Source organism: Ambystoma mexicanum, chromosome 7q (genome assembly GCF_040938575.1).
Source record: "Ambystoma mexicanum isolate Mex_15411 chromosome 7q, UKY_AmexF1_1, whole genome shotgun sequence".
Lineage (NCBI taxonomy): Eukaryota > Metazoa > Chordata > Amphibia > Caudata > Ambystomatidae > Ambystoma > Ambystoma mexicanum.
Window position 1 is genome coordinate 472,354,342 of NC_090941.1, and position 26,019 is coordinate 472,380,360.

The 26,019-nt window shown below is 49.6% G+C and overlaps 1 protein-coding gene across 1 annotated transcript in view; it reads left to right on the plus strand.

Moving 5' to 3' along the window:
• The window catches only part of WBP4 (WW domain binding protein 4), an 807,881-nt gene that overhangs the window by 179,696 nt on the left and 602,166 nt on the right, over nucleotides 1-26,019 (plus strand). Inside the window, exon 6 of the mRNA XM_069640150.1 lies at nucleotides 16,308-16,363. Within this exon, the coding sequence (XP_069496251.1) occupies nucleotides 16,308-16,363 (56 nt within the window). The remainder of the gene's footprint in view (nucleotides 1-16,307; nucleotides 16,364-26,019) is intronic.

The following is a 26,019-nucleotide window of genomic DNA, read 5'->3' on the forward strand; positions in this document are numbered from 1 at the left end:
ATCAAAAAGTTGTCTCATCCTAGAAAGAGCACTCATATTGTCCAAACTGGACTATTGTAACAATCTTTACTTTGGTGCCAATCAGTCTGTGCTCAACCAACTCCAAATACTGCAAAATAATTCCCTCAGAGTAGCATTAAATATACCTAGAAGAGAACACATCTCAGCCACAAGAAGACACCACAAATGACTGTCCATAAAGGAAAATATCGACCTCACAACCCTGTAATCTTCAAAGCTCTGAACCATACAGCCCCACCATACCCTACTGAAAAATGTACCTGGAGATCCTCCATGCGGATCACTAGCTCCTCCAACACATCCTGCCTGGTGATCCCAAGATATAATCTAAAAAGAACAGGGGGGTGCAGTTTCCCAGTCATGCAGTGGTGTAAAACGAAATGTGCCCCCACCCCCCCCCCAACTCGGCAATAAATCATGGGTCGTGCCACACTCTTGCCCAGCCTAGATTATCACGCTTGCACAATACACACAAACATGCTGCTGAAGGGGTAAGCCACGCACTGTACTAAGAGAAAGATCTAAATAAGTGTTTTCATGCAATATACAGCACACTTTGAGACTAATTGTCTAAAAAGCCAGAGTGTTTGCAATGGAGGAGTCGTCGTTTGCAGGTGTTCTCTAGTCGAGGCGAATTTAGAGCTTCAGCACAGCAGCAGGGCTTCACCGGGCAAACCAACGGTCCAGGAGGCTCCTTGCCTCGTAGGTCAGTACTGGGATGAGGAAGAGTGGGACTAGACTTAATGAAGATTACAGGTAGCTAAGTCAGGCATTACCTCCATGAGTGCCTCATACAAAAGTACTGCCTCATACACAAGTACAGGGACGAGGAGGAATGGGGCTAGGAGTAATGACGATTAACATTAAGCAATCAAGGCATTAAACCCAAGTAGTGGCATTAACACCATTGAGACGACAGGGCTTCAGCGCTCCCCCCTGCCCCTCTGAAATTTTGGGCTATGTTGACTCAAACTGGCTGACCTTCAGAGCAGATGCCGGACAGAACAGGACACAGATGTTAAACGGCACCTGGGTTTCACTCTTAGTAATTGCTGGGCCCTTGTTAGCTTAAAGCATTTCACTGTTAGTACCTGCATTCAAATGCCACATTTTTTTAGGCAATTTAAATTGTGATGTGGGTTTAGTACTAGCATGCCAGGGGAGTGATTGGAAGGGGATAGAGGGAACAGGAGAATGCTCATTCTCAAAGCAGCCCATAAGTGGGTGCTTTCAGATTTAAAGGAGAGAGTTAACTGCTTGTAACACTGAAGCTGCACTAGCATAGTCTCATTAAAATGCATAAAGAAGTTAGCTGCCCCCACACAAATAAGTTTGCCCCCCCACTGCCCATGAAGTTAGCGCCTCTCAACATTTGAAGGATTAGCCCCTGAAATGTAGGTTTTGTTCCGCCCCTGAACACAAGCACACACACCATTCACCATATACACACATGCACACCCAGCCATCCATACATTTAAGTGTGTACTCTTTCACCATACAGGCACTCCCAAGCAGCCACCCGTACATTTAAGTGTGCACCCTTTCACCGTACACGCACAAACACACACCCAGCCACCCATCCATTTGTGTGCACCCTTTCACCATACACTCTCACAGACAGCCACCTACACATTTAAGTGTACACCCGTTCAAAATACACTCACACATGCACACGTCACGAGGTTGACGAGAGCCCTATTACTTCAAAAAGAAATTGGGCCTCATTCCGAGTCTGGCGGTAACCCTGCTGGTGCTACCAGCGGGTTGCCGCCAGACTCGGAATGATTTACCCGCGCCTGACTTCCTGGTGCCCCGGCGGCCCGTAAAGTCAGACGCTGGTAAATTGTAGTTCCCCCATTCCCATAGAACTCTATGGGAATGGGGAACACGGAAGCACCAGCACCGTTCTTAACAGTGCCGGTGCTTCTGTGACGGTCTGCCTACCGTGGCCGCTGTGCCCGGCAGGCTCCGACCTGTTGCACAGCGGCTCTGGCAGGCAGACCTGTAGAATGCCGGTCTGGAAACAACGGGGCCTGTAAGCTTACCAGCACCGTTGTTTCCGGCCTGCATACTTAGAATGAAGCCCATTGTTTCTTTTTGAAGTCACTGTGCCTTCATAAAGAAATTATTTCCGTTAAGGACCGAACCATAACGGAAATAATTTCTTTATGAAGGCACAGTGACTTCAAAAATAAACTGTTTAGAAGTCATAGGGCTCCTCCACCCCATGACATGGAGGCCTCCAGCCTGGGGTCTTCCATGTCATTGGGCAGGGCAAGACCTCAGACTTCAAAAAGATAGTTTATTTTAGAATTCACTCTACCTTCATAAAGAAATTATTTCTGTTACAGAAATAATTTCTTTATGAAGTCAGAGTGAATAAAAAAAGAATTCTTCTTTTTAAAAAAATGTTTTTACAAAGTGGGGCCCCCTCCAGGACATGTGCTAGTTGGGGCCCCCGGACTGCAGTGGCTGCGGGGGCCCCCATTACGCCAGTGCGGTCATGGCCGTCCAACTGTGAAACACCCTCCCACCTGCTATTAAATCCATCCAGGTTTTTTCCAACTTCAGGAGAAATGTCATCTCCTGGCTACTCAGTAAGAACTAGACCACAGCAACTACCTACCTTAAACTTTTGTTAGTCATGAACCTCAGACTAATATTTTGTGAAATCCTACTAGTTATTTTGATCTCTGCCAATATGTCCACCATATCCTGTCTGCCCCCTAGGCACTTTAGTTACTTGCTTATGCAACTGTAAACTTTACCACTTGTACCTATGTCTGTAACCTCTACCCGTAACTATCTGTACATGACTGTTATGCCTTTGTATGACCAATTTGTATCAAGTATAATCTCCATGTCTGTAACTACTTACCTTTGCCTTACGAGCCCCCAGATACCTCCGGGTCAGGTGCGCTATAGAAATACAATTAACAAACATCCTCTGGTTAGCCTCACCAGTCTACTTATAGTGCGTCTCCTTTGGTTTCTCTTATAATGTCTTTTAGTTATCCTTATTTGGGGCTCACTGGTCTAGGCACAGTTGTCAGCCCACAGAGTCCACCCATCACAGGTCGCGTAACCAGAAAACCCCAATCTCTCCAGTTCACACAAGACAATCTGCACTTGTCCCTATTATACAGATTCACATTAATTTGCCAAGTCTCAGCCTGTTGACCTTAGGGGCAGTTTCACACTTTCCTGGTGTCTCCTCTTGTCACAACTCGCTTGCCAGGATTTGCCCTTGTCGCGCTGTTTCCAGTTATAAAGTTCATTTTCTGGGGGTCTGGTTCATACCCCTCCTTTTGTTACACTTCACTCTGGCACGATTTTCTGCATAATGCTTTTCAAATGGGCACTTTCCTCTTCATTTTTTATGGGCAAAGCTAATGCCCAACAGAAACCAAGTTCTGTTTTCAATATGCCTGCTTTGGCCTAAGTTCCAATTTTCATTGTGTTCGGTATTCAATATATATAGGTTTCATCATTGTATCAAGTTTTGCATTTAATTCGATATTCAATATATATTTAGTTCAAGTTGCGCCCTGCTCGGCGTTCGTAAGTCTTAACCGGCACTGCGTTACTCGCATGCAATGCTCTAGAGGTGCCCGGCTCCGAGTGACTTCCCCGACACTCCCTGCAATCCCCGCTCGCACTTCTGGTGCTCTGCAGCACCTGCCGGCGTCTCTGCCTCCTCCACGTGGACAGCGTCTTTTACTTCCTGCTAGCTCTCAAATGCTGCTATATGCAGCCTAGCACAAAGTCTTCCATTCTTGAGGCAATCCCATGGCCCACCTGGCCTGGGGGCTCCACAATCTTCTTGGGTTTTGCCGGCATCCTTGCTTCCTGTCAGGCCCCACCACGGCTGCCTCCTCATGACCCGGGTCCCCTGCTGGCAGCTTCTACTCAGGCATCCCTCTCACTCTCTCTCCATGTTGTTTCACTGGCCTCTCTTTATACAACTGTAACCTTTCAACAGGTTGCAGGTGTGGATTCACCATCAGACTTGCCTGACGATAATTAAAGGGACATGCGTGACCCTCACAGTTCTTTGCTTCCATCTCCCTGGTCCCGTTAACAAAGTGGTGAAAAGGTGTAGTGTTCATTACTCTTTCTCCTCTTCTTCGTCCCAGTACTTTCAAATGTTGGGAAATGAGGGGAGTTGTTCTACAGTAGCCTACAAAGGCCGGGTGCGGGCTAGCGCTAGGTTGTTCCTCAACAGGGAAAGGGGGGGTGCCATGTCTCACCCGAGGGTACCACACTCTCAATCCCCAAGTACCCTCCGCCCAGGTTATCCTCCCTCGCTTCTCCGCCCCCCATGATTAGTATCCAAAAGCGACAACCTTTCCCTGGCCACCTGAGAAGAGGATTCAGGGGAGTAGCAGTGAGAATACCCTTAGGTTTCTCACATGTGATGTCAGCGGAGGGCATTCCTTCCCGCCTTGGCCCCCATAACGAGTTGGTCTGGTTTGGGTGGCCGACCCAAATTCCCTTGCCCCGCCTTCCACAATGAATCTATTTGTGGTTGTTGTGACACGTCCCATATTCTCTTCCGTGGCCCCTACCCCCCTTCTGTAGTTTGCCACCCTGGCAAAGGAGCTGCATATCCTCTTAAAAAAAAAAAAACATAATTTTACCCTGGGTATGTCACTGTCATAATTATACGCATCCAACTCTGAGGATGTGGATGCCACTGTGGATGAGGCTGCGGCCGAAGAGTTATCAATCAACAGTTACCCCAAATTATCAAATCTCCTTGCAAAAGTGTAAATGTGACCAGACCCATCATTGTTCTTATCGCGGATGAATTTGCAATGTTTTCAATGTTTTATGTCCTCTTCAAATACCCCCAAGCTGGAATCCATGATTTTTTTTTTTTAATTTATTTTATTGTTTTATCGTAACATACAAAAGAAAAAACAACATAACTTTTGTGAACCCCCTCCCCACCCATCCCTCCCACTTCCCCAGGTCCAACCCATGTTCCCTATTGTTCGACTTAGTTGGAGAGCCCTTGTGGACTGCTTGCTTCTTCGTTAGAGGAGGTTTCCTCTTGGGGGCGGAATAGTGTCACCGTCAGCGATGACCATTGTTGCAGGTCTTCGCTATAGTCCTGTTTCTGTTCCCGCTGGGCATTCTCCCAGGCCCCTGTTTCCACTGTCGAACATTTGCAGAGGTCCTCCCACCACTGTGTTATGCTTGGAATCCTAGGCCTCTTCCACTCCATTGCGATGCGCCTATTGGCCAGTATGTACATCAGATCTTTCATCTTGTTGAGTGGTCTGTTCTTCTTGTTTTTTGTATTTGCCCAGTATGCACGCCTTTGGAGACTGAATGTCCAAGGTTATGCCTGCTTCCATCACTTTTGTCTCTATTTGCCTCCAGTAGGTTTGAAGTGCAGGGCAGCCCCAAAACATGTGGGTCATGCCAGCACGAGGTTCTCTGCATTTAGGGCATTCTGTGATGCCTGCACCTTTAAATTTAGAGATAACCTCTGGGGTAAGGTAGGCTCTGTTAATGATGTAGAATTGTATAAGCTGTAGTCAGGCGTTTCTGGACACTTTCTTGTGGTAATTTACCATGACTTGCCATTCTTTGTCCCCAAACTGAAGGCCTAATTCCTGCTCCCATTTTCCTTTGCATTTAAGGTCTTGTCTGGTTGTGCCGTCGAGCAGCGACTCGTAAATCCTTGAGGTTTCATGTCCCCCTTCAGCCGCATTCAGCATGTTTTCCACTACCTCTGTCTCAGCTTCATAGTCATCAACCTCAGGCCATCGGGTTTTGAGAGTGCTTATTATGGCTCTGTGCAACAGGAAGTGACCTGCGGGTAGTCCCGTGGTTTCGTGCAGCTCCTCAAATGGTAGGATGCCTTGATCGTTCGCCAGGTCGCCCAGGGTGGCAATCCCATAGGGCTCCCATATGTTCCTAATTATCATCTGGCCATCAGGTCTAGCGGTCATTGTGGCTGCCAGCGGGATCTGAGGAGAGTAGGGGTCTTTAGCATTCACAGCTCTGCAGGCTCGCTTCCAAATCCGGATCCCGAGGTTGATTAGGTATGGGTGGTTCTGCTTTGTTTTGGGTGTGGTCCAGAGGAGGTCTCTAAGGAGCCCCTGGGAGACCGCTTGCTGTAGGAGTCGGGTGTCTGTTGTTGTTTCGTCTGCCATCCATTGGATCACATGCTTTTATTGGCCTGCCAGATAGTATAGTTCAAAATTTGGGATTTTCAAGCCCCCCTTGTCATAGGGCCTCTGCATTACCTCCAGTGCCACCCTGTGCCTTCCCCCCTGCCAAAGGAAACTCCTGCAAAGCTTATTCAGTTCTCTGAAGAATTGCAGCAGGATGTAGTATGGGACATTTGTGAAGTAATGTAGGAGACGGGGGAGTGCTACCATTTTGAGTAGTCCCGCTCTACCGGCCACTGAGAGCGGTAGCCTGCCCCAGAGGATCATTGCTTTTTCTAGGCTGTCTCTGGCTTTTACTGTGTTCAGAGCATGTTCAGTCTTGGGATCTCGGTGGATAGATACACCTAGATATCTGAAGGAGGATGTCTCCCACTTGAATGCCAGCCTAGGGAGGCTCGCCTCTTCGACCCCGCTCAAGGCCGCCAGGGGGAAGATGCAGGATTTGTCATGGTTGATTTGGATCCCAGTGATTCTGTGGAACCCCGCTAAGGTTTTGAGAATGTACGGGAGTAAGTGTTAGGGGTTATTTAGGTAAAGGAGCATATCGTCAGCGTACATAGAGACTAAGTGGGCTACCCCGTTAATCTCAATGCCCCCATCCCCGTATTCTTGTCTTAGGTATGCAGCAATGGGCTCAGCTGCTATGATGTATAGCATGGGGGAGAAGGGACAGCCGTGCCTCTGTGAAGATGCCATTTCTCGGAGTAGGTGCGATTGGTGCGCACTCTGGCTGTGGGGTCTGTATAGATTAGCTTAACCCATCTTCGGAAGGCTGGCCCTATTCCCATTTTGGCCATAGTGGCTTGAAGCCAATCCCACCTGACGGAATCGAACGCCTTAGTGGCGTCTAGGGATGCCACTGCGCATTTGCTTGACCTGCCTTCGGTGCTATGGATGACGTGGTGTAGTCTGCGTATATTCTCTGTGATGGAGCGCCCAGGTACATATCCCGTCTGGTCCTGATGGATCAGCTGTGGGATCACTCTTCTCAACCTCCTGGCCAGCAGTGTCGTCAAGATCTTGTTGTCTACATTTAGCATGGACAGGGGCCTGTAAGAGCTGCAATCGTCCCCCTCTTTGCCCGGTTTCAAGAGCGGTATAATCACAGCTTCGCGCATGGTGTCCGGTAGGGTACCTGCGTCGTAAGCTTCCTGATAAACTTGGGCTAATAAGGGGGCTAATGTGTCCTCGTAAATTTTATAAAACTCCCCCGGGAGTCCATCGGAGCCCGGTGTCTTACCGGAGGGGAGTGATCTGATGGCTGCTACCACCACTTCGGGGGTAATGGGGTCATCTAGGGCCTCGGTATGCTGCTGTTCTAGTGTGGGCAATCTGATAATACCTAGTACGTCCTCAATATCGGTGTCGGCAGCCGATGGGGGATTGGCGTAAAGTGCCTGGTAGTATTTCGTGAATACTGAGTTTATCTCGGTCTGCGTGTGCGTTGATGTTCCATCGGGTCTGTGTATGAGGCAAATGGGCCTCCTAGGGGTTTCGCGTTTATAGAGCCACGCTAGTAGTTTCCCCGGTTTGTCACCCATGGCGTGCTTCCTCTCTATGTGTTTTGCATAGCTAAGTCTCCCCAGTCTTTCCCAGTGGACTAGACATGCCTGTTTGAGGTCCAGAGTCATCTTTATGTGGGCAGGGTCAGGTGAGGACTCGGCCTCGAGTTCTCTCAGCTCGCTTTCATCTCGACCCAGCATGGTCAATATGGATTTCTCAGCACCCCCTGTGGCAGCTATCATCTCCCCCCTCATCACTACCTTGTACGCCTCCCATGCCGTGCGGACGTGTTGGACACTGTTCTCGTTAGTTTGCCAGTAGTCCAACGTGCAGCCGCGGATCTGTTCACTGAAGGCTCCATCAAGTAGAGCCTCACTCCTGAGCCTCCACGTTGGTGCAGGAGGTTGAGGCGCTAGCACTGTCCAAGTGGTTGTGAGTGGGGAATGATCAGATAGCACTCTAGCCTGATATTGTGTGTCTTCAAATGAGGCCTGATGTTCTTCGCTCACTAGTAAGTAGTCTATTCTAGTGTACACTGCGTGCGGGGGCGAGTAAAAGGAGTATCTTCTTGCTTCAGGGTGATGTTCCCGCCAGAGGTCTACCGGTGCAAACTGTTGTGTCAGATCTTTCAGGATTTTGGCCGGCGGGGAGCGGCGGGAGTGCTTGCTGTCAGATCTGTCCATGCGGGGATCTAGGGTGCAATTGTGGTCTCCCCCCCATATCAAGATACAGTCTCTGTACGGGCCCAACCTAGTGTATAGAGAATGGAAAAAGACTGTGGCATCATGGTTGGGGGCATAGGAGTTGATCAGGCAGACTTTCCTCCCTTCTATGGTGCCATGTCTCAAGGCCATTCTTCCCTCGTCATCTGTTTTCGTGTGGATTAGATGTATAGGGATGGAGGGGGCTATCCATATGAGGACACCCCTAGCATATGTAGAAAACGTGGTGCCTATCATCGTTCCTTTCCAGATCCGGGCCAGCGCCGCCAACTTAGGAGCTTCCAGGTGTGTTTCCTGCAGGAAGGCAATTCCGACTTTGCTTCGTTTCAAGAATGAGTGAATTCTACGCTGTTTGACGTAGCTGTTCATCCCTCTGACATTCCAAGTCATGATTCTAATTTTATCAGCCATGTGTAGTTGGTGGTCTGGTGTTCCGGGCTTGCGCCTAGGGTAAGTCTATAAAGGGTTCCGGCGACTTTGGGCGCTCTAGGTGGACCTGGGTCTGAATACTCGCTAATTCCCAACTGGGGTCCCCTGGTCTGGGTTCCCCTTCCCAAAAAACTTGAACTTCCCTCTAACATAACACGTCCAGCGAGGTTCCCCTCGTTCTGACTTTCCTGTTTCCGCTCCATTTGACCTAAGGTCTCCAGGTGCCCTACAGGTGGGTTTAATGCACCCAAACATCTTCGGGGGTCCTGAAGCAGGAACTCTTCTGTTGTTGACTTGTGAGGAGTTATCGGACTCCCGAGCAACTCCTGTGGGGATCAATGCTGCTGCGGTGCGGTGCTTCTTGAATTCCGTACTGGCCCAGCGCCATAGCTGGGCGACTTGTGTCACCTGGGGTGCTGCTTTTGCGGCCTGCGTTCTCTGGGTTCAATATCCAGGATCTGCTCCCTGTCCAACCACTCACTGGCTTCCGCTGGTGTATCGAACAGTAGTGCTTTACTATTGTGTATCACTTTCAGCCTGGCTGGGTAGAGAAGCATGTAGCGTAGGCCTGCGTTTTATAGTCGTGCCTTGGTGGAGATGAATTGGGCCCTCGCCATCTGGACTTGGAATGTATAGTCTGGGTATATGGCCACTTTGGCTGAGTCGCGTTGTATGGTGCCACCCGATCTGGAGAATGCGAGGATCGCCTCCCTGTCGCTATAATTGAGCACCTTGGCTATTATGGGCCTGGGTGGGGCCCCCGGGAGCGGCCGCTTGATGAGGGAACGGTGTGCCCGCTCAATGGTAAAGCACTGCGACAGCTTACCGGCCCCAATTTCCTGTAGCAGGAGGTTCTCTACGTAATTCGTGGGGTCGTTCCCTTCAATACCCTCAGGAAGTCCAAGGAGTCTAACGTTGTTTCGGCGCGCCCTCCCTTCAGCTTCATCAGCTCTGTCCTCTAGGTTTTTAACCTTTTGCGCCAAAGCATCCACATCTTTGAGTATCTGGGTTTTTGCCTCCGTGTTCTCGCGGACCTGGGACTCCAGTGCTTCCGTTCGATTAGCAATAGCGCGGACATCCTGTCTCCACAGGTTCAGGTCAATTGCTACAGCGTCGATTTTAGCCTCCATGGTCTTCTGTAGGGCCTTAATGGCCTCCAGAAGCTGTGAGTTTGCTGGTTCTGGGGTCTTTTCCTGCAGTGCTACTGTATTGGAGGTGCTGGTGTCAAGGCTGGCTGGGCCACAGGCCGTAAATGTTTCCATGGTTGTTTGCCGTGGTTTGCTTTTGTTGCCTCTAGCTGACCAGGCGGGCCACTGCAAGGCTGTCTGCGGTACTGCGCTGTGGTTTAGGCCAATAGAATGTGTTGGCTGCGAACCCTCCGGGCCACGAGCGCAGCAGGGGGGGCGTACGCTCACGCCCCGGGTCGAAGCGGCGCTCAAGGGTCCCCAGCCAGCTGGTCCGAGATCTGGCCACTGTGCAAAATGGGCGCCTCTCCCTGGCGTGGGCACCCTAGGCCGAGTCCTCAGCTGCCACCACGGGGTGCGGTTGGCTGTCGGCGCCAGCCCGGGACCCACGTCCCACCGGGCCGGGTGCAGTCCCTGTGTGCGTGCAGTGCCACAAGCTGGGGTGCTATTGTAGGGGGCCGCTTATCTACTGGGTGAAGCTGGTGTTGGCGGCTAGGACCCCCCTCCGACCTCCTCCTTACCCCGTGTTCGTTGGGCGGGCCTCTCCTCGCCGACCTCTGCTTACTGGATGTGCCGCAGCCCAGGCGCTGAGTTCCCCGGTCGCGAGCAGACCCGACGGGGCCGCTCGCTCTCCACCTTCTCGCGGGGGCGTGTCTCGGGCTGGGTCTCCTCCAAGGCTCCTCCGCTCGCGTCGGCAGCCCCGGCGCCCCGCCGACTCCTTCACGGGTGGGCTCGATGTCTTCTGGGGTCCAGCGGTACGCCGCTGGCCGCTCGGCGCCGGGGCTCCCCCAGGGCTCAGGGGGGGGCACCAGAGCACATGCTGTCGCAGCGTGGGGTGGTCTTGTCTCCGCTCCTCCCGCTCGGCGCTCAGATCACCTCCTCGGCGCCGCACACCACGCTTGTCCCCAGGGCCGTCTGTAGCATGGGCTGCGCTCCAGCGTACGGCGTCCTCTGCTAGGCAGGCGCCATTTTCTGGTGCCAGCGAATCTCAGCACTCGCCAAATAACTCTGCACCGGGAGGTCGCAGCGGCCCCAAATTTTCTGTGCAGGTGCTCTGGGCGCTTAGCTACGGGTGTGGCAAGTTTCAATAGGAATAGTGGGGCAAAACCGCTATTTCGCAGCAAAATCAAGGGCACATCATGCGGAGCTGCGTGGAAAGCGTCCTCCTTACATGACGTTTAGCCACGCCCCTCCAAGCTGGAATCCATGATCTGCCTTCTTTTGTTGCCCTGCTCTTTTTAATGTCCTTCAGTTGTAGTTCGATAGCTGATATACGACTTAGTATGATCGATCTTTCGCTTTTTGTGTGTGTGTGTGTGTGTGTGTGTGTGTGTGAGATGCTTGTGTGTGATGCTTGTGTGTGTGTGTGATGCTTGTGTGATGCTTGTGGATCTCCTTAAACCTAGCCTCAGAAGGGCGGTTAACCCTAGAATCGAAAAAATTAATCCGGCTAGCGCCTACAGACCCCCTGCATATTAGGGTTCAGCTAAAACCTGACTCACTGTTCATCGACCACTACCAGAAAGAGGGCTGACACTCCTCTGGCGTCGGCTGAAGCCCTGCCAGGCAGGGAAAGGAAAACAAATCTACACTTTCGGAAGAAAGGTTGCCTCCTCAGCGGAATTACAAATAACACTACACTACACTCCTAGCTAGTAATGGCTGCTACAATTGGGATGACTTGGAACACCAGGTTGAAGCAGTTCCAGAACCCCTAAAATCACAATGATTAAACACCATATCAGAGGTCAAGCAGGTATCTAACTAACTGCATCTCTAAGAATAATCACGATACACCAGACAATATGGGCCACATCTTCGCAGAAGGCACACTCATCAAGCGCCATGCCTGTCTCAGACAGTCTAGTTTAAAATTAGCGACACAGGCCACCCTCCTTAACATGCCTTCTCAGTAATTTCTGTGACGCAGGAGATTACTTCCAAAGTACTCTTCAGTATTGCCCAAACCCCTACTGGGTCTCCTGTGACTCTCGTTGCCTTCTTTCTTGTGGTGACATGTCACTGGCTCTTCCCGGGGCATTAGTCTTGCGTCTTCTCACTGACTGCTCTCATTGTCTCTCTCTCCGCCCCCTCCTGTATCGCAGCCTACTAGGCTTTTCGCTGTCCGCATAGTTGAAGGACTTCATGGTCCACCTGCCCGAGGTCACGCTATTGTTAGCCTGCCTCCAGCTTCTGCCTAGGTCGGTTCGCTGCTCCACAATGGGGAGTTCTTATGAGACTTCCACAACTTCTCACAATCGAGGACCAACTTCTTCTGCTTGCTTCCTAGTTGCCAGGTTTGTACCTCCGCTGGGTTGACCAACTTCACGCCAGGTTCTCTTTTCAGTAAGTCCCTTCTTGCTTTTTACGGTCTGCAGCTGGGTCCTCCCCAGTGGAGTGCCCAAGTCCCTCTTTTGTATCGATGAGATATTCTTCATGCTTCCTTGGGGCCACCTCTTCTCAGTACGGTCAATACTTAGAAAAGGAGTAGTTCGCATCGCTCCTTCAATCTTCCTCTTTCAGTACTTTTGAGAGATGGCTCATGACCACTTTGTGTGTTCCTCCTTGTGTTGGTATTGTCATGTTTTATAAAAGGAAAGGAGGGAGTCGTACAATAAGACAGTAGTCTTCTCAGGTTGGTTCTTGGATGAACTTGAGGATTGCCTGATCTCAAAGGTAAGGGGGTTGTAGAGTTCAATCATGGAGTAGGATTTCTTGCCCCATGAGGGAGTCTCTCCCTGTGAGGTCTCGCATTCTGCTACATCTATGGGGATTGTTGCGTAGCAGGCTCACCTCCCAAGCCTCACAGGGAAGGACTCCCCTCTGTGGAGAAGTGATGAGATCCTGTGAATCTGTTACGCTCACCTGGTATCCACGGGGACGCCACCCAGCTGTGGGGACTCTGGTATCCTTCTCAGCGGCTCCCAGGTGTGATCAGCGGAGAAGTTCTGCCTGGAATACAGGTGGGCAATGTTCAAGACTGGGCAACTGGGGTAAGAGCCTCCCAACACCCCGTATGCCCGCAGCCCCCCCGGACCTTTCCTCACCTTGTTATGGGTTTTGGCATGCTCTCCGTCCTGCCTTCTTGGCAGGGGCGCGTTGTCCTTTGTGGGCGTGTGCGATCTAGTTACTTCACTGATGCCGGCCCTTTTGAGTCTTTCAGGTAGGTCTTATTACTGTTATGCTTGTATGCTTTTCTTTGGTTTAAATAATGTCTTTTCTCTTTCCTTAGGTGCGTGGAAGTTCACTGTGGAACGTTGGCTGAGTTGGGACTCGCCGGTAAATGATGGTGCATCGAAAGCGCCTTGGTGCGGTAAGTAGGCGCTATGCGCAGCGCTATGATGCCTTGCCTTTGCTAACCTGTTTTCTTTTCGTTCCCGTAGATTGCGATGCTCACCCGGAGCAAGAAGTCCCAAGGCGATGCTGGTCGATGGGCAACTCGTGAGGTACACTTCCGGCACGATTGTAAAATGTCTAATGTCCTGTTTCTTTTTTTTTTGCAGATCCGTCGGTCCGGGAGGCTCGCTGATCCTTGGATGCTGTTTGCAGGAGCTGAGGGCAGCTAGCGATGGAATTACAGGTAAGCAGCTGCTATTAACAATGTCCTTTTGTTTTTCAGATGCTGTTCTTCCGAGGTTCGCAGGTACAGCTGAGCACGATGAGCGTCAAGTTGCAGGATTGCAAACTAACGCGAAGCGTGTCGTTCTAGTCGGTGTGGTTTAAATAGCTTCAGAAAAGTAGTCCAGGTAGAGTAGTTCCTAGGCTACCACACCCAAAACACTATACCGCATAGCTTGGTTCCAAGGGAACCAAGCTATGTGGGTGCCTCCATGTTGGCTGGCACTGGAAACAAAGTAGTCCCAAAACGCAAGTCCTCACGAAGTATGAGCCTGGCCCCAAGAGGGCTTCAGCAAAGGATGCCTGGGTTTGTTTGAGACCCGATCCAAGGCCCCTCCTGGCTCATGGGCTGTCCAGGTTTTTTTTGTTGATACAGGTCTTTGACAGAATTGTCACACCCATGTGTGGGAGCTCTTCCAGGACGTTCTGGAGGAGGTTTTCTCCCTCAGGTACTCCCCAGGTGGACCTCTTTGCTTCCAGCGTAAACCGAAAGTGCAGGTGGTTCTCCTGCAGGGAATTTCCTCATCTGGGTGCTGTGGGGAACACCTTGACAGTCAAATGCAACTTTGACCTGCTCTATGCAGTCTCACTGAACCCGGTCATTCCGCTGTTTCTCATACGGCATCTGTTCGGGGACACGATCTTGATCGCTTGGAACTGGGCCCAGAGAATGTGTACTCTGAGTTGTTTGACATGTCCATCTGCCCTCCCAGAAGTCTTCCATAGAGGATGGGCCTCCTCTCCCACTCGGATAGGAGGGTCCTGTACCCAAACCTTCCGCAGCCTGGATCTTCATGCCTGGCTGCTGAAAGGCTAAGGTATAGGGAGTGGGATTTGTTGGATGTTATTCTGGATGTGCTCCCATCTGGTAGAAGACTCACCACCAAGTCCATTTATGCCTGCAGGTGGCGGCTTTTACTTGCTCCACTCCCTCTGTGTTGGAATTTCTTCTGTCTTTGGCCCTGAAGGGCCTACAGATTGTTACAGTGAAGGATATCTTCCAGCCATTTCTGTCTTCAAGAGGCCCCATGAGCAGGGCTTGTTTTTCACAATCCCCACAGTTTTTCAGTTCCTTGGGTGTCTTTCCAATATGTTTCTCCTGCTCCATTTTGTTTGGACGTGGGATTTAAATTTAGTGCTGATGTTCTTTTTGAGACCCCTCATTCTTGTTCTTTTTAGACTGCTCACTGGTCGGCCACCAGGGTGGCACAGAGATGTGGTAGCTTCTCTGTGTCGCTACATTGCCGCCGGTAGAGTAAGGGACCTGAGCCCCACCCTGTTAAGCCCCAACTTGGTGGATCTTGTGGCCCCACCATGGTCGATAAGACCCGAGGCACACTTGAGCTCTTCTCTCGGCTCGCTCTTCTCTTGGCTCTGGCTCTGGCTGTCTGCTCGCTCTGGCTCTGGCTGTCTGCTCCGGTCCTGAGGCACAGACGTCATGTTGCACGCACATGGTTGGGCCAGTTCAGACCGGAAGATCACAGGGAGACCTCTTCCCTGGTGTCTCGTCAGGTAACGCCCTTTTACCTTTGATTTTTAAAGGACTAGTTTGCATTTGTCACCTTTTTTAAACCTTTTAAGGCTTCTAAAATAGCTTATGCATTTTAATCTGTAAAATGTTGTACTGGTTTATTTTAATCTGTTTTGTCTCTTTTAGACACTATGCTGTTTTCATGCGTACTTCACTTTAAGATGTATTAATGCTTGACTTTTGGATGAAGTGTATATTGTTCTGGAAATGTACTCTGTAGGTTTAACTTTATTGGGTGATTAGCAGTACCCGACTACCACTACTCCAGCCTTCTAATGGAGAAGTCTGGCTGCTTGGTCAGATCTAACTTCAGAACACTCCGTAACCTAACTCTAAAGGTTGGTTTTTCTAGACTCTTCCCACAGGATCGTTGAAATAGCTCGCTAAGAGTTCCATTGTTGAGGACTGCCTGCTCTGACTCACCATCCTGCTGTATTCAAGGAGTGTATGCATTTTCCTAAATCCGTCCAGTCGTCTTTAGCAAGTAAATAAATGTTGGCCCATGTGACGCCCCTTGCTAACACCAACTGTCCCACACTCCCTGGCAGAACTCTGCAGTAACCACTATTAATCAGTCACCCGGCTGGGTAGTCGCCTCAACATCACATGTCATCCAGGCACTGCCCCGTCCTGTTTCCTCGTAACCATGCCTGCAATGAGTTCCTAGTGATGTTTTTACTGTCCACAACAGAAAAAGGGTATTTAATAGGGAGGTGTATAGAGCAACAAATATATGGTGGATGAAGACACAACAGAGTCACTTAATGGACTCTCATTTGTGAAAAGGGGCCACTAGTAATACTCTTGAAGTTGGATACAAGTAAGTGGTACAACACTTGGAGCAGTTAAAGATAAAACAACCCCCATTTGTATGCAGTTTTCTTAAAAAAACATAAGATGCATTGATAATGTAAGGGTGAAAGAGGAGTCATTAATGTATCCCTTGCCTCATTATGAGTTGCCAGTTGTGCTCAGCAACCATCTCCACAGTCTTATCTGGGTGCCTATTGCTCTACGTTTGTTAAAAGCACAATTAGGAATATTTTTCAAGCAACCTTGTTTACAGTACAAAATTATCTGACTTCTAGCATACTTTGGTTTCGTTTCCATTTAGAATCTACGTGGGAGAAACCAGAAAGCATTAAAAAAAACACTGAAGACTCGACAAAGGTAATTTTAACAAATTACATTTCCTGTCTAAGCAAAAAGTTCCCTTTTGGTTTATTTGTCAAAATATATAAATTCTGTATTGATTGCCCCATCACTCAAAGTATGTGTATTGTTTGGAAAGTGCATTTGTCTGTGCTTGTCTCTTTGCAGTAAAAGCAGTTGAATTAACCAGTCTAATGTCTTGTTTTGGGAAAGTGTAGTGAATATCCAAGGAAGTAGCAGCTTAGTTGCCCCTGCAATGCTAATCTTCCATTGTCATGGTTGAAAGAGACCACATTACCATGGGCTCCTTTCGGGTGCAAGAGGATTTCCCCAAACTCAAAGTATGGTGGCCTGAGTTGGCTACTGATGTATGCAGGAATTTGTGCCCTCTGCTTTGTTTCGCTGTTAACAGTTGTATTTGTAACAGTGGCTGAGCCATCAAGGCCACTGTGTATGAAGGGGATTAAGGTAGACTGTAAAACGGGGTGAATTTGAAAGTCCTAAATTGCCCCTCTTGTCAATGTTTTCATTGCTTCTGACTGGTTAACCTGTTTTTTCCCCCCTTGATGAGTCCTCATCCAGGTCATCCACATGTATGCAAATCTGTATGCATCCCGATACACTTTTGGATTCTCTTGGTTAATGTTCCCCAATGGCAGTTTGTTTACCTGTGGCAGTTGACTCGTAGATGGGGTTGTGTGGGCTTCAGTGGTTGCAAAACTATTTTATATAATAACATACCCTACCAGAAATCAGAGTCTTAAATCTAAAATTACTAAGCTTGAGTGTACTGGGTTGAGATTGTGGTGTCCAAACAAACCACCGCACACATGCACACTACAGACCAAGTTGGAGAGGGGAGTTGCAGGGAAGAAACTAATTTCAGCCTTTTAAATTGTTCAGGTGTATGGTTTGTTTCAACACTTATAAAGCGCAAACATACCCCTTGATAAGGCCTCACTGTGCTGAGCAAGAGAAAAAACCTTTGAGTGCCCAGGTTGGAGATAACACTTCCTCCCAACCCCAAGCCAAAAGAACCCCAGATCAAGGTGGTAACAAAAAGGCCTTCAGTTTGTCTAAAATCAATAGGATTTGCGATGCCCCCGAGTGTCACTGGTAGCGAGTTCCAGAGTTTTGCTGAATGGAGAGTGAAATACCCCCTCCCCCTTCACCTGCCCCCAATTATTTTTAATGTAAATTAGGGAGTAATCAAATGATTGTCCGAAGCAGAACAGGGAGCTCTAAGAAGGTAACTAATAATACAGCTTACAGACAATGCGGTGGGTGAACACTTTGTGAGTCAGAGCGCCTTGAATTTTGTGTGTTCCTCCACTGGGAGCCAATGTAAAGCATGCAATGCCCGGAAGATGTGATCCTTGCGACCCAGATTTAGCAGAACCCTTGCAGCTGCCTTTCCAACCCTCTGGAGTCCACAGATCAATGCTTTGTATAAACTGAAATAAATGTAATTGCAGAAGTCCACACTACTAGATATAAATTCATTCACAAATTGGATCGTATGTGAAAACACACAAAAATCCCAAAATTATTTTTCAAGGGGCAAAAAATAAGAAGGCATCAAAGGTTGAATGGCAGAGACAGACGGGTTGAGATGGTGGCATGAGTATTTAAAAAAAAATGTATGTGATATTGTCAAAATATAAAACATCAATCTGATAAGATCTAATTCATTCTTCATAAACAAAAGAAAACGAAAACACAACAATATTATTTAAATCATACATATGGGGTCAGCAATTTCAGATCTCGTAATACTTTTACCACCTCCACAGTAAGAAAACCATTATCTCCTGCAGACAGTCTGGTCCCGAAACTATCAGTCTCTATCCACCAGGAAAGGTACACGAAGCTACACAACCTTTGCCTTCTTAATTCAGCAGTACCAGTGCAATCAGTCACCAAATGGCTAATAGTTTACATCTTACTTTCATTGCATCTTTGGCAATTTGCACCACTGTCCTCTCCACATCCCTAATACTTAGAATTTCCAATGTGGGAAGTACATTTAAACGGAACCTTAAAAAAATTAGCTCTTATGGAAGGGTCTGGAAATATTACTAGGTACCTCGGTCTCCACCTTTTTGGTTTATCTGAGAGTGTGAATGAGGCATAAATCCTAGATTTTCTCATTGCTGCTATGGTGCAAATCCAATCCCTAGTCATATGGAGTTGTTTAGCCTTCGTTGGATTTTAGATAAGTGTCTCTTCCGTACAATCTGCTTCGATAAGAATAGCGGCACACTCCCCTTGTAATTTTTTAAGTACAAATTGGGAAAAAAAACTATACCCCATTAGTACATCTTCATACAGGGAAAGTGGAGGGGGGAGAGGATCAGCCTATGCACAGTCAATGCCTTCCATTCTACACATGATCTCATTGACGATAGTCCTAATTCGTACCTTAAACTAGTGATTGGCACCCCAGTCGGGAGATTTAGGACTAGTCTCATTAGCATCCCCACTATTCTTTCCCAGTCCACTGACAAGGAGACTGGATTTGTATCAAAGCAGAACAGTAGGGCCGGTAATACCTTTCCTATGTAATACCTAATAAGCGTCAGGAGTGAAAATCTGCAGCATTTATTAGCAATTTTCTTCATCTGTGATTCTAGCCGAAAGCTTTTCTCATCTAGCGCGGCCAACACTGCACCCTTCAACTGGTATGATCTTACAGTCAAGCCTACCATTTCCTTCACTACGGGGACCATCTGTATTCATAAACCAAGTGAAGGGTTTAGTGATCTTCATCGAATTTTTTAAAAAATCAGTATTTTAGATTTTTCCGGATTGGTTTTTAATCCATTCAATTCTTTTTTTTAAAAAAAAACTTTATTTAATACTTGTGGTACATGACATTGCAACAACAACACATATTGCGTATATTTGGAACATCAATGTTCAGTTCAGTTACATTACAGCAAAGACAGCATTACTGATTTGGTGGATCACTTGGCCCTACCGGGCTGTTACAGGTCGAGTCCGCTTCACATAGATATATTCTAAACTGGACCCATATGTCTTTCGGTTTACTTGGGTTCGGGAGTGACATTATATAGTGTTCCTCACATTCGTTAACATACATCAATTCCTTAAGAAAGTGACTCACTATCGGTGCCTGTGCACTCTTCCAATTTTGTAAAATGCACTTCTTTGCCACTGCGCATGTGATGTTAAAGAGTCTCCTCGTCACCTCTGATTGTTTACCAATGTCCCCAAACAGATATTTTTGTGGTGTGAGGTCTGCGGGTATCTGAGTCACCTCCTCTAGGATATTTGCAACCTCGCCCCAAAAAGCGCGCACATGAGGACAGCTCCAGAACATATGTATCGAATCAGCCTGATCCACCCCACATTTTGGACACGTACCAGGACCATTGTTTGTGAACCTTGCCACCCTTTGGGGGGTATAGTGTAGCTTATTTAGCAACTTAAACTGAATCAACCGGAGGCCGGCGTTCATAGACACCTTTTTGGTCATTTCCCAGTACCTCTCACAGTGTCTGTCCGTTATTTCTTCACCCAGGACTGTTTCCCACGAGGCCTTAATTACATTTAACGTTGGGGTATTAGCCTGCACGGCCGCATATAGCCCCGAAACGCTGGTTCCCGCTCGGGTTGCCAGGGTCAGCAAGGCCAGTCTCATTCTGTGATATTGCAAAATCATCAGTGGGTCCCTTCCCATCCCTGTTTTGAAGTCCTCCAGTGTTATAAATTTACCATTAGGGAATATGTCCTTAATTTTGAATTCTTCGTCTGGGTCCCATTTGATATATGATATGATATGGCATTTGTAACGCGCCTATACACAAGTGTTTCAAGGCGCGACGAGGCAGGGAGGGGGGAACAAGGGGAAGACAGACCACGATCCTACTAGGCCAGGTGTCATTCAGACCGCGCAAGTGCAGGGGTAGGGGGAAGGGAAAAAGTGCAAGGGGGAGGGGGGGAGTGCAGTACAAGTAAGTAGAATAGAAATAAAATAATAAATAAATAGGGCCAGCTGGTGGCAAGTGCAAGGTAAGTGCAGACAAGTGCTGGGGGGTGGGGGGGCTGTAGTGATAGAGACAGTTCCGCAGTGCAGGGGTTGCCAGAGAGGCAGTGCAAGTGAAGAGTGACAGGGCCCAGGACCGAGGTCGGTGAGAGAGGCCCAGTTGCAGAATCAGTGCAGTATTGGTGAAGAATTTAGCAGGGGAGAGGGAGAGAGAAAGCAGAAGTGAAGAGGAAGGTTTTGAGGTGCTTCCGGAACCGGAGATGGTTCTCCTCAAGTTTCAGGGAGGCAGGAAGGCTGTTCCAGAGGGAGGCCCCTGCCGCGGAGAGAGATCTACCCCCAGCTCGTTGCTTCGAGAAGCGGCTGACCCTGAGGGAGTTGGAGACGGATGAGCGTACGGCTCGGGAAGGAAGATATTTAGGAAGAGCGAGTTGAAGGTATTTAGACCCCAGGCCCCAGAAGGCCTTGTGGACAATGCAGAGGGTTTTGAACTTAATCCTCGCAGCCACTGGGAGCCAGTGTAGAGATTTCAGTCCTGGAGAGATACGGGCCCTGGGCTTGAGGCCAAGGACAAGTCTCGCAGTTCTGTTCTGGATGAGTTGCAGAGGGCGGAGAGTGGAGGCAGGCAGATTAAGATAGAGGCTGTTACAGTAGTCCAGCTTCGAGAGAACCAGGGCTCGGGAGACAGTGAGCTTCTGGGGGAAGGAGAGGAAGGGAAGAATACCTCTGAGGTGCAGCTGGTAATGTGACTTCTTAGAGACGTCAGATATGAGGAGAGAAGGAGAGTGTGGAGTCGAAGATGACCCCAAGGTTTTTTGCCTTGCAGGAAGAGGGCCAAGAGAGGCTGGCCAGAGAGCTGCAGGGAAGGAGGGAGTGGGTGTGCCGATGAGTAGGATCTCAGTCTTACTAGCATTAAGGCAGAGGTCGTTGGCAGCACACCATTCCTGGATAGCAGACAGACAGTCAGAGATGAGGGAGGGAGAGAAGGAGGCCGAGGGTAGCCTGAAAATGAGCTGGGTATCGTCCGCATAGCACTGAAAGTTGGGGCAGAGGGCGGTGATGCGGTGGGCAAGGAGTGACAGATACTGGTTGAACAGCCAGGGAGAGAGATTAGATCCCTGGGGAACGCCACAGGTGGAGAAAAAGATGTCAGAGAGGAAGGACCCAAGTTGGACCTGGGAGGGTCGATTGGAAAGGAGAGGTCAGCCACGCCAGAGCCTGATCAGTGATACCCAGGTTATCACGGAGACGGTTGAGCAGGATGGCATGGTTGACAGTGTCAAAGGCAGAAGAGAGATCGAGCAGAATGAGAACACACGGAGTGTTGGAGTCGAGGTTCAAGAGCAGGTCCTCACGGATGTTCAGGAGAGCAGTTTCCGTGCTTCTGGCCGCTCTGAAGCCAGATTGATGGTCATGGAGACTATCAACAGCTTCAGCATGGAGGTTAAGCTGGGAGATGGCCAGTTTCTCCAGGAGCTTGCCCAGGAAGGGAGTGATGGAGATTGGGCGATAGTTAGCCGGACAGGAGGGGTCGGCAGAGGGTTTCTTAAGGAGAGGGTGCACAAGGGAGTGCTTGAGGGGGGATGGGAAGACTCAAGAGGCGAAGGAGTGGTTGCAAAAGTCAGCCAGGGCAGGAGCCAGGGAGTCGATGTGGTCCTTGATAGTTTTGGAGGAACAGGGGTGAATCTGTTTAGACGAGACTTTCATAGATCGGACTTGTCTGGAAACCTCGTCAGCAGAAAAAAGGGGAAAGGCAGAGAAGGAGGGAGGAGGGGTGGCTGCAGAAGGGCCAGAGGAAGAGCAGGGAAGAGAGGGGGGGAGGTGATAGGAGGAGAGTGAGGATAGGATGTCCTGAGTTTTAGAGATGAAGTGGGAGGCCAGTGCAGTGCAGAGGGCCTGGGAGGGGACAGGAGAGGTAGAGACTGCAGCAGGGTTGGCAAGCTTCTTGCAGATTTTAAAGAGTTCAGCCGAGTTGTTAGATGCCGCAGAGATGCGGGCTTGGATAAGGGCTCTCTTCTTGGTGAGAACAGAGAGACGGTATTGCCTTTGGAGCAGGCAGCAGGCCAGTTTGTCAGAGGATGAACATGAAGCACGCCATTTCCTCTCTGCCACCCTGCACTTGCGTTTTAGGGTGACGAGATCCGAATCATACCAGGAGTTACATTTGGCTTTGGGCTTCAGGCGGATTTTCATGACAGGGGCAAGGATATCAAGAGTATCAGATATAGCAGAGTGGAGCAAGGAGAGGGCTGTGTCAGGGTGGGAGTCAGCCGAAGGGGGAGGGGGGAGCGAGAAGGTGGCAGCGAAAGCCGCAACTGACACGCGCTTCATGGGTCGGATGACCGAGAAGGTGGGTGGCAATGATGAGGGTGGCTTTGCCTGTGGGGTAGGGAGGGTGAGGTGGGAGGATAGGAGAAAGTGATCACTCCAGGAGAGAGGAGTGGAGAGAGGGACAGAGAGGGGAAGGTCAGAAGAGATCAGAGCATCAAGAGTGTGCCCTGCAGAATGAGTAGGCCCAGACGGGAGAATAGAGAGTGAGAGAGAGTCGCAGAGGTCACGAAAGAGTCCAGTGGGGGGACAGGAGGCATCTAGGTGGATGTTGAAGTCCCCAAGAAAGAGGAGTTGAGTGGTAGAGGACAGGAGTGAGGAGGAGAGGTCAGCCCACTCAGAGAGGAAGGAGGAAATTTGACCTGGTGTCCGATAGATAGTAGCCACGGTAAGGGAATGGCTAGGAGAGAGAGAGAGTCGGCAGACAAGACATTCAAAAGAGGAGTAGGTCTGCGTAGGAGTGACAGTGGCAGGAATCCAATCGGGGAAGATAAGGGCAACACCCCCCCCCCCCTGCACGGTTGGGCCTGGGCACAGAGAGGATCTTGTAACCTTCAGGTAGGAGTGTGTCAAAGCTCATGACAGAGCTGGCTGTGAACCATGTCTCAGTGAGACCGAGGACGTCAAGGTCCAGTTCCTCAAGAAGGCGACAGATATCGGAGGAATGCTTGATGTCAGAGCGAGAGTTAAGAGTGGCAAAGTGGAGAAGGTTGCCATCCTTGAAGGACTTCCGGGGAGGGGTACAGATCAGAGGTACGCCCTGCGGAGGTGTAGAAGAAGGAGGTGAAGTGGGAGTGCGAGAGGGGGCAGGGAGGGAGGGTAGAGGCAAGGTAGCCGAAGACAGGGGGGGACAGCAGGGGAGGAAAGGAAGTTGATGAGGCGAGGGAAGCGTCTATCAAAGAGGTGAAGGTTGGCCTGAGGGACTTGGACCAAGACAGTCCCATTAACGTAGACATTAATGATGGCCTTAGAGGAGCGGAAGGGGGCCTAGAGGACATCCCAACGTGTGCCACCATTAATTGGAGAAGAGGAAAAATGAGAGAGCACAGAGACCATATGAAGGGTCCATAGGTCAGGTGAAGGCACGAAAAAGAGGATGTCAGTGAGAGTTTCCTTAGAGCAGGCACTAGTGTAGGTGTCAGCGATAGGGAGGCCTGGGTTGGAGACCAGGATGTCCTTTTTAAACTTTTTCCTACCAGATTTAGTGAGGAGAGCAGGATAGTCAATAGAGAAGCAGTTGGAGAAGATAGGCGAGATAGAGAGCACCATGGAGTAGGAGGGAGTGTGGGGGCGGGAAGACAGACGATACGAGAAGCACGCAGGCAGGACGTGAGCGGCAAGCCCAAGTTTACCACATTTCAGAACAGTGAATGAGTTAGGTACAGAGGCCACCTAAGTTAGAGAATCCTGCGAGGGGAGAAAAACCCAAGTTTACCTCAACTGTGGAACACAGTGAGGTGAAGACACCATGCGAAGGAAGAGACCAGGTGTAGGTGGGGTGGGCCGCGCGAAGGTGGAAATGGCAAAGTACAGGCGCCTTGCGTCCCCTGCGGACACCTGCAGACACACAGGGAGCCGCAACTGAAGGAGTCGCCCTTGGCCTTGGGGCCCTTAGCCGCAGGGGGCTAAGGGGGTGTAGTTATAGGAAGAGGGAGGAGAGGGAGGGGGGGGGTGGGCGGGCAGGGAGGCGGGAGGGAGAGGAGAACCAGGAAGTGGGAGGGGAGGGGGAGAGCAGGCACAACAACGTGCTACGAGCGCAGATGAAACTTTTCTTTTTTTTTATATTTAAGAAACAAACACAATCTACTCACGGATGCCGAGGCAGGGCTTCCAGGCCTGCAGTTCCCTCGGGGCCACCGGCGACCGCTCTCCCACGCTCAGCTACACAAAGAAGCGAGCAGGGGGAGCGGGCGCCGAGTAGCCCAGAAGGGAGGCAGGCAGAAGCCAATCAGAGGGGGGGGGGGGGTGGGCGGTTTTATATACCTGGATCGTATGTGGGTGTTATACCTGGGAAGTTCCAAAACGGAGCCTCAGCGTAGTAAGGCGTCTTCACCCCAAGCCTTTGAAAGAGTTTAAACCATGCCTGTGCTGTCGTACTAACTGGGTCAAATGTGCATTCATCTCTGTGTTTGACTTTAAAAATGACTGACCTTATGTCGGTCAGGCGTGCTGCATGTTTTTCAAGACAAATGTGGGGTGAGGTGTCATGTTCGTCATACCAGTGCTTAACAAATTGGGCCTGTGCAACTAGATAATACAATTCAAAATCAGGTGCTGCTATTCCGCCTTTATTATATGGTTCCACCATTTTCTCCCATTTCATTCTGGCGGCCCCCCCGCACCAGATAAATTCCACCACCATGGATCCACCACCATGGATCGAAGATTGTCGAAAAACCGCCGACCAGGCCAAATCGGAATGTTAGTAAATATGTACAGTAGCTTAGGGAGGATGACCATTTTTAATATGGCCACCCGGCCTATAAGTGAATAGGAAGTTTGGCCCAAAAGCGAAGCTTAGTGGCAATCGTAGTCAGTAGGGAAGCATGGTTATTCAAAAATAGGGATGTTCTGTCTCCCGAAACTATAACCCCCAGGTATCTTATCTTGTCTGGGGACCACTGTAGACCGTGAGTGTTGCTTGGGCATCTGGTAGCAGGGGTAAGGGGGAAGATTTCAGATTTAGATCAGTTAGTCTTGTATCCCGAGTATGCTGCGAATTTGTGCACTGCTTCCATTACTGGACCCAGGTGTGTGTCAGGTTCTCGGACATATAATAGGGTGTCATCTGCATACAGAGATATTGATTGGGTCAGGCCCGCCATCCATATACCCCTCTGTTCCTGATGTTCCCTAATTGCGGCAGCAGCTGGTTCCATGGTCAGGGCAAATAGTATGGGGGAGAACGGGCAGCCCTGTCTAGTACCCCTCTTCAACTCAAACCAATCTGACATAGTATGGTTGGTCAACACCCTGGCTCCCGGGTTAGTGTACAACACCTTGACGTAGTTCAGAAAGCTTGGGCCCAGCCCGAATTTTTCCAACACCATGAACAGGTATGTCCACGACACAGAGTCAAACGCTTTTTCAGCATCTAGGGACACAGCTACCGCCTGGGCCTCCGGTTTGATCTGGGCCATTACACCAAACAGCCTACGTAAGTTAAGCGCTGTAGATCTAGTGGGGATGAACTCGCATTGGTCAGGGTGTATTAATACTGGCATATGTGGCAGAAGTCTATTGGCCAGAATCTTTGCAAATATCTTGGCGTTACAATTTATAAGGGACAGTGGCCTGTATGAGGACATCTCGTTGGGGGGACGACTGGGTTTAGGGAGTA